Below are 13,448 nucleotides of genomic sequence, written 5' to 3' on the forward strand. Positions count from 1 at the left end.
ATTAAATTGAATATATGTTGATAAGCTGTAATTTGTGAGCTCTGAGACTTTACTTGAATTCTCCTGTCTAACACAAACAAACAAACAAAAAACTGGTGGTATGAAACTTTCCGAAATGGAAAACTATTGTTTATTAGAAAACATCAAGAGGGATATTTTTATGTTATCACATCTTTATTTATAATGGATTTTCCTAATATTCATTACAGGGAGATAGAGTTATTCTTCTCAAAAGAGTTGATCAAAACTGGTATGAAGGTAAAATTCCGGGAACCAACAGACAAGGCATCTTCCCTGTTTCCTACGTAGAAGTTGTCAAGAGGAATACAACCAAAGGGGCCGAGGATTACCCTGACCCTCCAATACCCCACAGCTATTCAAGTGATAGAATTCACAGCTTAAGTTCAAATAAGGTAAGAAGACATTTAGCATATTAGTATAACATTTGGGAGCTTGAAGGTAATCAATAGGTGATTTTTAGGGCGTTAGTCTAGAACATCATGTTTACTGCAGAGCAAAAGATTTACATGGTAGGTTTCCAAGTGTGAGTGCCATGTCGAGTCAATATAATTTGATTTTTCTTATGGGTGGTGGCATAAAGGTTTAATGCTTGATTTTTGAGAATTTCATTTTCAAGTTGAAATACTGAAAGAGAAAACATTCGTATCATAAGACCCGATGTGATATATATCTGTATTTATACATAAATAATCTGCTTTCTGAAACTCAAATTTTTTGAAGCTTAATTTTTCTCTAAAGCTTGATTTTATTTATATATGTGTATTTCATATGGATTATATATGTACATATGCATCGATAGATAGATTGATAAATCTCAAAATGGTTTATTTCAGTAATACATGGTCATTAGGTTGGAAAAATTCTATAAAAGTCTTGGGGGGTTTAATATAGAAAGAGATAGAATGAAATTGTTCAATTAAGGTCTGTAAGTCAGTTTGTTTATTAGCTTGAATGGAAATTTTCATTGGTTATTAGAAGTTCTCAAGCGTATTTTACTAGTTTTAGGATAATTATGTGCCAGTTCTATTCTCTCACTTGAGCTAGCAGCTAAAGATAATTATCTTTCTCAATGTCTAGTCTCAAAGGAACTTTGCTTCCTGATCTGGTTAATTAATTACAAAAGGCTATTCTCCTACTTTTTTGGCTCACAATGTGAATTTTTTATTTTTCTGTTTGATTATAATATAGTGCGTTCTTTTATGAGTGGTATTTAGAAATTTCTTTCTCCTTTTCATTAACCTCCAAGTATAAAACTTTAAATTACCAAGGAATTACTTCCAAAATATTGTACTTCACAACATTTTAAAATTTTATTAAGTTTCATAATTTATTAATTATCCTAATAAATAATTAAGATCAAGTCTAGGACATAGGAAAATAAACCATCTAGAGCTAGCAAAATAACATTAACATATCAGACATTATTAAAGTGTGCAGTCATTTTATGTCCCAATGCAAGCTCATTTCAAAATTGCATCCCAGTGACCTAAACTACTTCTTTAAAATGAGTCTTAGAAGCATTTTACATAAGTAAACCATCTAAGAATCTACTATTTTAAGACAAGCAAAGAATAGGCATTGTATTTATTCTACTTCTCTTTGAAGACTGGGTTTCAGGTATGGGGTAATTACTCTCAATATTTTTATCACTGGATAATGGAATGGTTTGGTACTACCCAAGTTTGTTAGATTGGTTATAAAGTTTTCCAGAATCTTCTTCAGTATATTTACTTTACTACCAGAGCTTAGTATTTAGAGACCAACATTCTTCCTTCAGTAGTTCCTACTGATAAATGAAAAGATAAGAATCTCCATCCATATATTTGAGCTTATCCACGGTTCAGTCATCTTAAAAGAACTACCAGATAAATTTCAAAGCAACTATACCTTCAAATAAAATTTTATAAGAAAGAATAAGCATGTATCTACAAAGTCTTATTTAACAGTTAAGAACTTCTTCCATAATGTCCTAATTAACATTGGTAATGTAACATTTTAGATTGCAATATTTTAATCTATTGTCTTGAATATGATTTAAATTTTTTTTCAGTTTCCTAAGTTTTTCCTTAAAAATCAGACTTTACATTTTATAAATAGAGAAATGCACAAATGTCACTAATAACTAATTAGTGTTTTACTCTCATTGCTGGAAAAAAAATATGTTGAAAAGTTTATATCCATAATTTGAAAAAAAACAACACTTAATGGTTTTATTCCAACTGGCAATCTATGCTATGATGCCATTGGCTTAATAAAGGAAACTTCTCAGTATGATTGAACTCTGTCATTTTCAGAAAAAGAACTATAATGTACTTCTAAATGATGACATCCAAAATATATCAATGTTATATATCTTATTTTCTAACTGATATTTGCAAATAAAGGAACATATTAAGTGATTGATGAATCACTCTTTGGCACCCTCAAATCACATTTGGTCACATACAATATTTTAGGAGAGACTCAACTCAGATAATATTTCTGATTTTCTGCTTTTAGTGCAGTAGAATTCAATTCTAATGCTTTGGGAAGAAAAGATAAATATATGATTTTTGTATCATAAATATATTTTTGTGATATAGGTATCCCGGGATACTTAATTTGACTTTCAGTAGAAACAAGTCCATTGTAAAGCTAAGCACTTTGAACCTATTAACATATATTAACATATATTAACAGGGATTGTGGTGGTAATGACATGGAGTAATAATAGGGATGGAGTAGTAGTGATAACAATGGAATTTAAAGATCTTTCTTTTTCATCTACATAATATTCCTGTCCATGAGAGAGTGAAAGTGGGAAGTCATAAGCTTGGATTATTACATATGTCACAGACTTTCAAAATGTATTATTGCGTTGCACAATAAGAGCATAAAATTGAATTCTGACCAATAAAGGAACTTCTCTAAACTATCAAATGAGACTTAGGTCCCTTCTATCTAATTAAAAATTAAATATCTACAGGACTTGCTAAGAGAGTCTATCTATCCAGTAACAGATTATGTGTATAGTAATCACTGTATATCAGGTGCTAAAGAGCCTTTATTCCTGAATCTTCTGTTAAGATGCTCATGTAAGTTGTGTGACACTTGGTCTCATTTATCCTACCTCATGATGACATGGCATCATATTTCCTTTTTAAAAAAAAAAACACAAAAAAAAACAACTGAATAAATTCTATTAATACCCCATTCCTATTACAGGACGCAGAAGTCAAAAGTTAAATGGGGGATGTACTGTGCACTGATACACACTAATGCCCTAGGACCAAAAGTGCTGAGTGCATGAGTGAAGCCTCATCCTAAACAAACAACTAGAGAGCACAACTCCAAAATCTTTCTTGAACATTTCTTCTTTCCACATCCAAATCATCTACCTAGAAAGAACTAAAGGAAAATGTCATCCACCAGCCTCTCCCAGGTCTTCATATGTATAGCATGTACCAGTCTTTGTAGTCCAGCAACAATAGATACATGTATTAGAATGTTACTAGGCAGCATTTCTAGAACTACTTTTAGTGAATTTACACAAAAATTATGTTTTGTTCAATAGATCCAGAATATAGAGATAATTTTAGGATATACAGAAGTATATTTTTACTTCAGGAGATTAAGCTTCATAAATTACACAGCCACAGGTTTACATAAAATGTCAAGCTTTCGAGAGAGAATGGGAGTCCAAGCCAAAGGTGACTCCCATTAACATCAAATGCTCCCTTTCTGTGTAATGATTTAGTTTGGATTTTTGTTTTTTTTAACTTTGAGGCAGTTGTTAATGGAAGTTCAGCTTCGTTCTGATCATGGGTTCTGTTCTTGAAATATATATTTTTCAGAACTTATTCATTTAGAAATGTGTTCATGTAAAATGATGTAGAAAGATTTATGCCATGTTATCATCACCTTGCAAACATAAACGAGAAAATTATGAAAGTTCAAATGATTTGTCACTGCTACCAGAAGAAAGAACACTAAACAAATTCAAGGAATAAAACAAGGTTAAATTGTTGGTTTTCATTCTACATTGACATTATCTCAGTCATTTCTACTACTAAGTCAATATCTGGACACTTTAAGTTTGAAAGAGGTAGTCTATTCAATTAAATCTCTTAAATTTTGCTGTCTGTCCTCATAATTTCCATGACAGCACTATTTTGTTATTTGACATATAAGTTCTCTTTCAAATACTAGGAGAGTTTTGTTTGTTAGATAATTTTCTAATTAATATACTCATGATTTTATGTGTTTAAATTCAGCAAAATATCTTCAGACCTAGACCACAGCATAAAATACTTTTTACATTCACTACCATACCTTTCCTGTATTTCTCTGTCTCTGTGTTTTGATGCATTATTATCATTTTCTTGTTTTTTGTTTTTGTTTTGTTTTTTTACTTCATAATCCTTGCTCATTTCTAAGTTGACTTTCAGTGAACCAGCCCCTCCTCTCATGCACAAAGCTTCATGTGACCCAGATAAACGAGCTGTCCAGGGAATCACCCAGGGGTGGCTGTCCCCGACAGACAAGTGTCCACTGGCAAACCCTTTGACACCAACACCACCTCCTTTTCTGGACAACTTCTTGGATGAATTAGAGAAGCTTGGTGCTTTAATCTTATCAGCTGACCAAGCCAAACCAAATAGCCTAGATGAGATCACCCTTGAAATTAAAGAGGAACCCCCAGTTCTCCTCCCATTGCCTGCAGCATCGGTACCTGCGAAATCATCTTCCTCTCAACCACCTTTTCCTCTATCGGGGGTGACCTCAACTACAGTCCAGCCTTATGAGGCAACGCCATGCCAGTATCCCAGAAAGACAACTCAAAACAAGTGTGCTGACGTGACAAAAATGAGAAAAGGCTTTGCAGGCCCTGAAAAAGTACTTGAAGTCCTAGGTGATAAATTTGTGGCCTCTGCACACACTAATGTGGGTCCCTTGCCCCAAACCCTTCCTGTCATTGGAGAGGAAGATGAGGAAATCTGTGAGGGGGTTATGTCAGGTATCCCAAAAGGGCCAGAATCTCAAGAAGCAGATGCCTTGTGGTGTGGCCATGATGGCACAGAGGGGACACCCAGCCTGCACATTGAAGAGGAGGAAGAGGAGAGGAAACCTAACGGCTTAAAATATGCAGTAGCCACCCCCACAGATCCTAGAACTCCTAAGGAAGACAGCAGTGCAGCTAAAACCAGTAATGAGGTATTTTAATTTTACCTAATTCCTGAAGAACTAACCCTGAAGAACTTACTCTGATTAGCTATTACAGTTAATCATATTAATAAACATCAATTTTGACATTGCTTTAGAAAGTTATAAAAAATACAAGCATTTATAAGTCGGGCGGTGGACTTATAAAATTGTATGGAAACAAACCAAATTTTAATAAGATGATGTAAATGTACAACGTAAGTCCATTATTTATTTACAACTATAAATTCATATTTAAAGTTTGTGTAATTTATAGGTCTTTCTAATTTTCCAAGATTGATAATTATAGCTAGCTAGTAGCTGAGCTCTTACTGAGTGTCAGACACAATTCTAAGAACTCTACATCTTTACTTTTCAGAAGGTGGGTTATTATTACCTCCACTGTAGAGATAAAGATATATTAGTCCAATTCCAGGATGAGAAAACTGTATACCATATCTCTGATATAATGGCCATTTAAAAAGGAGGGAGGGAGGGAGGGAGACAGGGAGGGAGGGAGGGAGGGAGGGAAGGAAGGAAGGAAGGAAAAAAGGAAGGAAGGAAAAGAAAAGAAAAATAGTACTCTGGTTCCTTATCAATTCTTTCTGAAGAGGTAATTTTATTCATATTGGTGACTACTTAAGGATTGGGTCCTGGATTTATCATCTTAAAGACAGAGAACCTTGAGCAATGATTTTAGTCAATAAAGAGGGAAAATACTCTGAATCTTTAGCTTGTCAAGTTCTCGCTTTTAAAAAAAAAACTTAATATCTCAATATGTAATCTATGAATTAAAAAGAAAATATGATTACTGGCAAATACTGAGATTATGAAACAAAAGAATAATTCATATTATGCCACTACGCAAGTCACTTTCCCCTATGGGTCCTCTATTTAAAATTTCTAGAAATGAAAATCATTTTCTAAACTCCATAATTTCCTATTAAGATCTTACCATTAATAAATGTAGAAGCACTTGGCTTATATGGGGTCTTCTTGGGCTTAAATAATGGTCCGTGGTCATAAGGCCCCCAGACAGTCACAAAACCCTGAGGCTTGACTGTTACTCAACCAGGAGAGAAAATGTCACCTGGCAATACCTGCATTTGTATAAACACATTACTTAATAACAGCGATCATTCGCTGCAGTATTAAGCATAACTCTAAGCCAGTAACTTAAATAACTAATTGTCTTATAAATTTAATTGATTTTTACGATATGATTAGATGTGGAGCTTGGTTCCCAGCAACTGCTACCTGCCTGTAGACTATGGGGGTTCTTCTCCCCAGCCACCCACATCAGAAAAATTAACTGATCATAACCACTGGAAATCTTGAATGAAATTCAAAAGAAAACATTAGTGCTTTTAAAACAAGACTTTATCATAAGTATCTCTTTCTAGGGGCCTAGTTAACTTTAAAATTATTTAAATTGGGGGATATTTAAAGACCGTGTAACCTCATTCTGGACACAAGCATAATCTCATCTTGTCTTTTCCTCAATATTTAAGCCACCATCATCTTCTTCGGGAGATCGAACGTCTACACCTTTTCCCAGCTGCCTCCTTTCTTCCCCTCCCTTTCATTCTCCCTTGGCCTCTGCCTCTGACCTGGTCTCTACACTTTCTCAGCCTACCCAGTCCTACTCACCTCCTCTCCTCCCTAAATACTCTTATCAAAAGGAGATAAGTTCACCAAAATTAAAGGTAACTGCATCTTGAGTGTGGTTTATTGCATGTTGGAAATGAACTTAATTGGTTAGATGTATATATTTAGGCTTGTGCCATCTTAGAAGATCTCAAAAGTCATGTAAAGACAGATTGCTAACTTTTAACATCATCAGCATGGCCTCTATCCAAAAAGCTAAAAGATGTATTTGCATAGCATCTATTCCCATATTGAGGAGAAAAACAAACTGAAATTTATATAAAATAAAAAGCAACCATTAGGTTTTTCTTTTTTTTTTAAGTTGAGGGTTAGCAGGAGAACCATCTGATTCAAAGGTGTCAGCGTGTGCCTGTCATCCTCTGTGACTTCTTAGTGGGCTCACTGACTCCCGTGGAGAATTCTCTCCCATCGGGCGGCAAGATCAGCAGAGCCTGAGGACAGGACGCTCTTTGCAATTGACTGTCTTGACCCTTGTTCTCCCACAAAACTGAAGTAAATTAATGAGGATGCAGGAACAAGCTGCTTTTGTAGCAGTTCACAAAGCATCTCATCTCTGAGACTGGCAGCCTGGCAACTCCCCCCTAAGGACATAGTTTTAAAAGATTTTCAACAAAATGAATGACTGGCCTTGGAAAAAGATTTAATGGCAATCACAGCATGAAATCAATCCATCGCGGAAAAGTTTGCTTCCATGATCAGAATAATCCAAAATCTTTTCTTTTAGACAAAAGGTGATAGACTTCAAATAATAGCCCACTCTCACATTCAATCTTTAGAACTTGAAATGAGAGCCTCTGCAGAGAAGTGAAGAAGTGAAGGCTCTGGTAGAGTCAAGTTTCTGTTCTAGGAAGAACCAACACCTGAGACAATCTTCTAAACCCCCATCATGAAATCCATCCACCAAAATTGTCTGTCTATGTGAATTTATCTTACATATGAAAGGAAAAATGTTTGAGAAAGTGGAATGCTTTAAGACTAATTGCTCTTTGCCCTTTGAGGTTTTATCTTAGCTGACAGGAAATAACTAGGAAAATTTTTAAATAATAATAATACTTTACATAATGTCTAAGACAAAGAATTTGCTTTTCCCCCTCTTTCTATGGTTTTCTTTTTAAGGCCAAACTATTTATTCCTTACCCTTCCCTACTTGTTCTCGAGCCTTTAAACTTCATCAATAAGTGGAAATGTAACTTTAGAAATCAGTGTTTTTTAAGTTAGAGAAATGGAGGACTTACCATTGTGGTATCCAGGACAAAACCAGGATTTAGACAGGTTTATTCTCCTGCAAGACCCAAACTCATTTCACACATACTTAAGTTGCAGTTGTTTGCAGAATGATACAAGAGAATGGAGTTATCCACAATGGTGATGTTTTAAAAGAATACTTTACTAACAGCATCAAATAACTAACTCCAGAAACCTGAAGTTGTCTTTTCTCTATTTTATCTCATCTTTAAGAGCAAGTGTTAATTTTTAACTCCCCAGTGAGTTTTTTGAAACCTTATAAATCAAATCTATCTTTTTATTCATAGAGAGAATATAAGTTGACTGAAGTTATTTGTGCTTGTAAATATAAATACAAATTGAATCAGCTACACATTTTAGACCATTATTACAGTTTAGCCCCACATCTAACACAGTAACAAGCTGTGCTCCGTTGAATCCTTTAAGACTTCCTATTTCTTCCGTTTCAAGAATGTTAGAAGTTACGTTCATTACAATGACTGTAACCTAGCACTAAAAGCAAAGAGAAAATAAAATTTTAATGATGTTTTAATAGGCATAGTATAGTGTGCATAACATCATTAGAATTTTATCAACCCCTGTCAACCATTATTTTACTTAAATCTTCCATAAAAGTAAAATTTACCACCATTTTATAAATGACAGACTGAAAGGTACATATAAATTATGAGTTTGATATATAAATCATAATCCAGTATTTTCTCGAGTATTTTGAGGATTTTTTTTAAATAATGTTTTTTTCATAATAAAAATTATTACCATCCTCAACTCTTCTATAAGCGGAGCTTCCAATCTAAGAGAATATTTTGTAAGAGACTTATAGCATGTGGACTCAAGTTCCAATGTAAGCTCTTTACGAAGAGATAGAAAGACTCTTTGGTTTCTTCTTAGAAACTCAGTTATTGTGTAGTCGCATAAGGAAGTCTCCTCACCCTAAAGCCATCCCACCAGAAGGTGAACCCCTTGAGCACAGTTTCCAATATGAAATTAAGCCCTGATTCTTCCTAGTATGTTAAAATGACCTTTCCAGCTGTTTAGCCACAACATTCCAACAGCTAAATGGAATTTTTTTCCTATGAGCCCCGATGTTTACAGACAATCTCCCCTGTATTACGCAAGATTGAGGCAGCTGTAGTGCCAGAAAACTCAAAATAATTATAGCTTAAAACAATATAGAAGTATATTTCTCCTGTGCATAAATGTAAGGCATCCAGGGATGGTATGGGGCTCCAGTGTCATCAGAGAACCCAGGAGATTCCATTTTATTTTGGCACATCACCATCCTCAATGAGAAGCTTCCACTGCATGCTCCAAAGTGGCTGCACCAGCTCCAGCAGTCCCTTCCTCATTCCAGCCATCAGGAAGGAGAAAAGAGCCACTTCCCAGAAATTGCACATAACCTATCTATCAAGACTTATCACATGAGCACCTCTAGAGACAAGGAATGTTGGGAGATAAACTTTATTCAGAATGGTTACGTGCCTACCTAACATCCACGTTTCCATTACTGATGACAGACAAAGAGAATAGATATTGGAGATCATCAAGCCTTCTCTGCCACAACCCTAAAAGAAAAGTGTCTAACATTTTATCTCCCCGGACTAGAGATTTGAGGTTAATCATTACAAATTATGAAAATTTTCTAAGAGTTGAGAAAACCACATGCTTTTATTTAAAAGTCCTTTAATCCTGCTGAAGTTCTTGAAATAAGCCAAATCAAATACCAGACAATACATTGCTAGATTTTTGTCCACTATGAGAAAGAAAATAAAGCATAGTCACATACAAGGAAAGTTAGCTTACTCAGTGTCATACTAAAAATCTTACTTTGTAAGATTACCAAAATACTCACACAGTGCTTGGAGTTAGGACAGTATTCAGTATTTAATTATATTCCATCATTTTCCCCAGTAAAGCATATTTTCTTCTAATGTGTTTTGTTAGAAAAATTTCCCCAAACAAATGATTGACATTTTCTATGAAATTTGATGGCTATTAAATGAAATGTCCCTCTATCTTACCTCGCATCTATTCAAATAAGCACAAAGAGAACAGGTCAGATCTGAGGGTGCCTTGAACCCAGTTGTTAAGCATTCTATTAAAGAGATGTTTTCTTGTATGTGTTCTTAGCCATCTACATTGCATCCAAGCATCTTCTCTGTGCCAACTTCCCTCTATAAATTTTTCTCTGCTCTGCCTGTGACTTCCGGATTAAAGCAGAAGCGCTGCCTATGGTGTGAAAAGTATGGGCATCTGGAAGAGCTGTCTGCAGACTGTTAAACCCTTCCTGCTCTATCACTCAGGAGCTTGGCATGCTGAGTGTGCATGAAAAAACAGGAAGCTCCTCCTGAAGGCTGTAGAATGAGGATGAGAACTAACTAACTTCTTATGGCTTTTCTAGGCTGACTTAAAAAGCGAGATATTTGTCTTGGGTAAGCCTCCACGTAGCCCAGTGATGTCTAGGAGATCCTGCAGCTCACCTGTCAGAGGGCTCAACGGTTCCCACAGGGTAGGGACGGAACACCCTGCCTTGAGCCAGGTACCCTGGCCACACACATCCCCCTCTGTGGGCTGGCTCTTCCTTACTTGTCCTTGCTGTGCTTTGCCAGTCAAGTAGGGCAGACGTACCCTTGAGATGAAATGACCAACAGATGATGAGCTGTGAAATTAGATCCACACAAAACTCCTACCCTAAATGTTTGCATAATGTGCTTTCCTATCTGTGTGTGAATAAGCTGCCCCAAATCCAGAAGACAGGATCAAATTCTCCACTAGACAAATAAGGGTGTAGTATATGTTGTCTTCTACATCGTCTCATGCTTCTGTGCAAATGTTCTCTGGAAATTGCTGCTCTCTAGTCACTGTTTTTAGTGCAAAGAATAAAGCTACTGCCATTCACGTAGTATTAAACTCTCACACTTCCAGTAATGTTTGCTTCTGTGTTGTTCCGTTTATTTGAATTTTTTTTAAAAACCCATAAGCCTTATTACAGACAATCTTGTGGCTCTGGTGATATGTGCTATTTTCACTCCATGACCCTTTTTAAGCCAACGCTGCTGCTCTGGACTCTAGGCTCTCCCCGTCTCCTGACAGCCTTGATTGAACTTAAAGGCCCAGTTACTTTTCCCTTTAACTACTTAGTTCTATAACATCAACAGCACTTTAAAATGAATTGGATTCTAAATGGTACTATCAATTCTGAGGAAGGCAGCCAAGGAGTTTAGGCATTCTCATCATTGCATGAGTCAGTCCTTTCACCATTTCTCTTTTGATGGAGCTGGGTTAACCTCACATGGCCTATTACATGACCGTGGTTCTGCAAGTTTTGAAGGGCTTGATTGCAGAGATTTCCTTTTCCGCTTTTAAAAAATGCAGATACTTCTCTGTGTTTAAAGAGACCTCATTCTTATTGCATAATAAGACCTCATTTTGTTTCTGTGGCAGAGATCTGTGTTGCCATAGAAAAAGAGGAATGTTGATTTAAAGAGATTCTTAACCTCCACAGAGGGCCTTCCAGAGCCAAAACAAAAAAGAAAGCTTTTTCCACAATTAATATTGCCCATCCACAAATGTCTTATGGGTCAATCAGATGGTATGCTTTGGGTCACTATAAGTTTTTTTCTTTGCCAGATTTTTACATTATGTACTTGTATATGTGTTTATGTGGACTATAAATATTCCATATTCTTTAAATTTGTGTTTATACAAAGTTGTGTTTTACTTTCATAATATAAGAAGGAAAAATAAGCCTATAAGCATAAATATGGTACTGCTATTAGAAGTTCATCTAATTGTGGTTGACAAGTACTACAACTAACATTTTTCTGGGGAAAAAAATTGACTGAAGAATTCTAGAACTGCTTATAACTCTTTCAGAGATTTTTCCATATTAGTACTTAAAGTAGCAGTCAATCCTTGTTTAAGAATTTATTTATAAATAAATGTAAATGTAAAATGAAATAAGAAATATTTAAGAATCTACCAAATACTAGATACAGCTAATCCTCCAGAAATGCCTCTGCACAGACAAATAGATGGGTTTTGGACAGACTGTATCTCACCATCTGTGCTAGGGAGGTATATATTTTACTGACATCAGAGATTTTAGAACATTGCAAACCAGCTTCCTTTATGATCAGTGGTTTGTGATTTGGTTCTGGCTTTGAAAATTAGCATGCGTTTAAAACCTGTCTCATTTCTACCCATCTTGACAACATTAAAAAGTAGTTACACTAAAAGAGAAAAAACAAAAGATTGTTACGTTGCCCAGGAAGACATGAACTATTTAGGCTTCCATGAGAAAAACATGACACCTCACTGGGTTTTCTAATTTTATTGTACTCTTAAGACTCATCAAGATAATACAAGCATGATATAACTCTCACCCAAAATTTCCAGCACGCTGTCTGTAATGTTAACTTGAAAACCACGTTTATAAATTCACAGTTCATTTGAGCCTCTCTGACTGTGGTAAATGTATACTGTTCTATATTTATCACAAAACTGGTAAGAAGTTATGAGTAATAGAAATGCCCGAGCAGATAGTTAAAATATAAATGAACATAGACCAAAAATACTGGTGCCTAAAAACTGATCTTTTCCCGAGAATTTAAAATATGGGAAGGGAAAAGCACTGTCAGAAAAAGAGATGAATATCTATTCCACATCGTTCTGTGGTCTTTAAAATATCCTTTCCAAATGAACCCAGGCTGAAGGAACTTGGTGAGAGCTGTCCAAGGGCATGAACTCTTAGCATGTCACTGCACTACTTACCACTAGGTGACAATAGAGAGCAAAAACCTTACCGACCATTTCCTCAAGGTTTGTGCCCACAGTTAAAAATCAGGAGGGGGAAAGACAAAAGATAGTCTCCTAAGATAATTTGCTTTCATATCCACACAAAACATAACCAGGTGTCAAAAGGACAAAATAAAGACCATCTATTCCATCACAGTAATCTTTATGCAATAAAGAGTGCAAGTCAAAATTATAAATCTGTTTCTTCTTTTTACTTAGTTGTGATATTAAGAAATTATCTTTGGGTTTTAGTTTACTGACCTTGAAAATGAAGTTGAATGATTACTGCTTTTGTTTTTACATGACTGAGACACTTGAGGATTAATTGGTAAATGTCAACTGTCATAGTTCTCTGACGAATGGGTAAGGTTGACGATGGCATCTATACACATCAGAGGAAATATGTTTATGGAAATGTGGAATCCGTTATGGATTCCCTGAGGGGGACAAGCAAGATCTTAATCATCATCCTGTCCAACTCCTTGATTTTAGAAATGAGGAAGCTTAGGTGCGTACCCAAGGTTATATAGTCAATG

General features: G+C 35.4%; 1 protein-coding gene across 50 annotated transcripts in view; it reads left to right on the top strand.

The window, feature by feature from the left end:
- Positions 1-13,448, top strand: part of SORBS2 (sorbin and SH3 domain containing 2) — a 312,617-nt gene that overhangs the window by 288,382 nt on the left and 10,787 nt on the right. For 32 of the 50 annotated variants that reach the window (XM_019736096.2, XM_074329800.1, XM_074329801.1 and 29 more), the window contains one exon: positions 210-413. In XM_019736096.2, the coding sequence (XP_019591655.2) occupies positions 210-413 (204 nt within the window). Of the gene's footprint in view, positions 1-209; positions 414-4,437; positions 5,215-6,713; positions 6,909-10,516; positions 10,655-13,448 lie in introns of all 50 variants that reach the window. The other 18 variants (XM_019736081.2, XM_074329790.1, XM_019736082.2 and 15 more) reach the window with 2 other exon arrangements.

Source organism: Rhinolophus sinicus, linkage group LG04 (genome assembly GCF_036562045.2).
Source record: "Rhinolophus sinicus isolate RSC01 linkage group LG04, ASM3656204v1, whole genome shotgun sequence".
NCBI classification, from domain to species: Eukaryota; Metazoa; Chordata; class Mammalia; order Chiroptera; family Rhinolophidae; genus Rhinolophus; species Rhinolophus sinicus.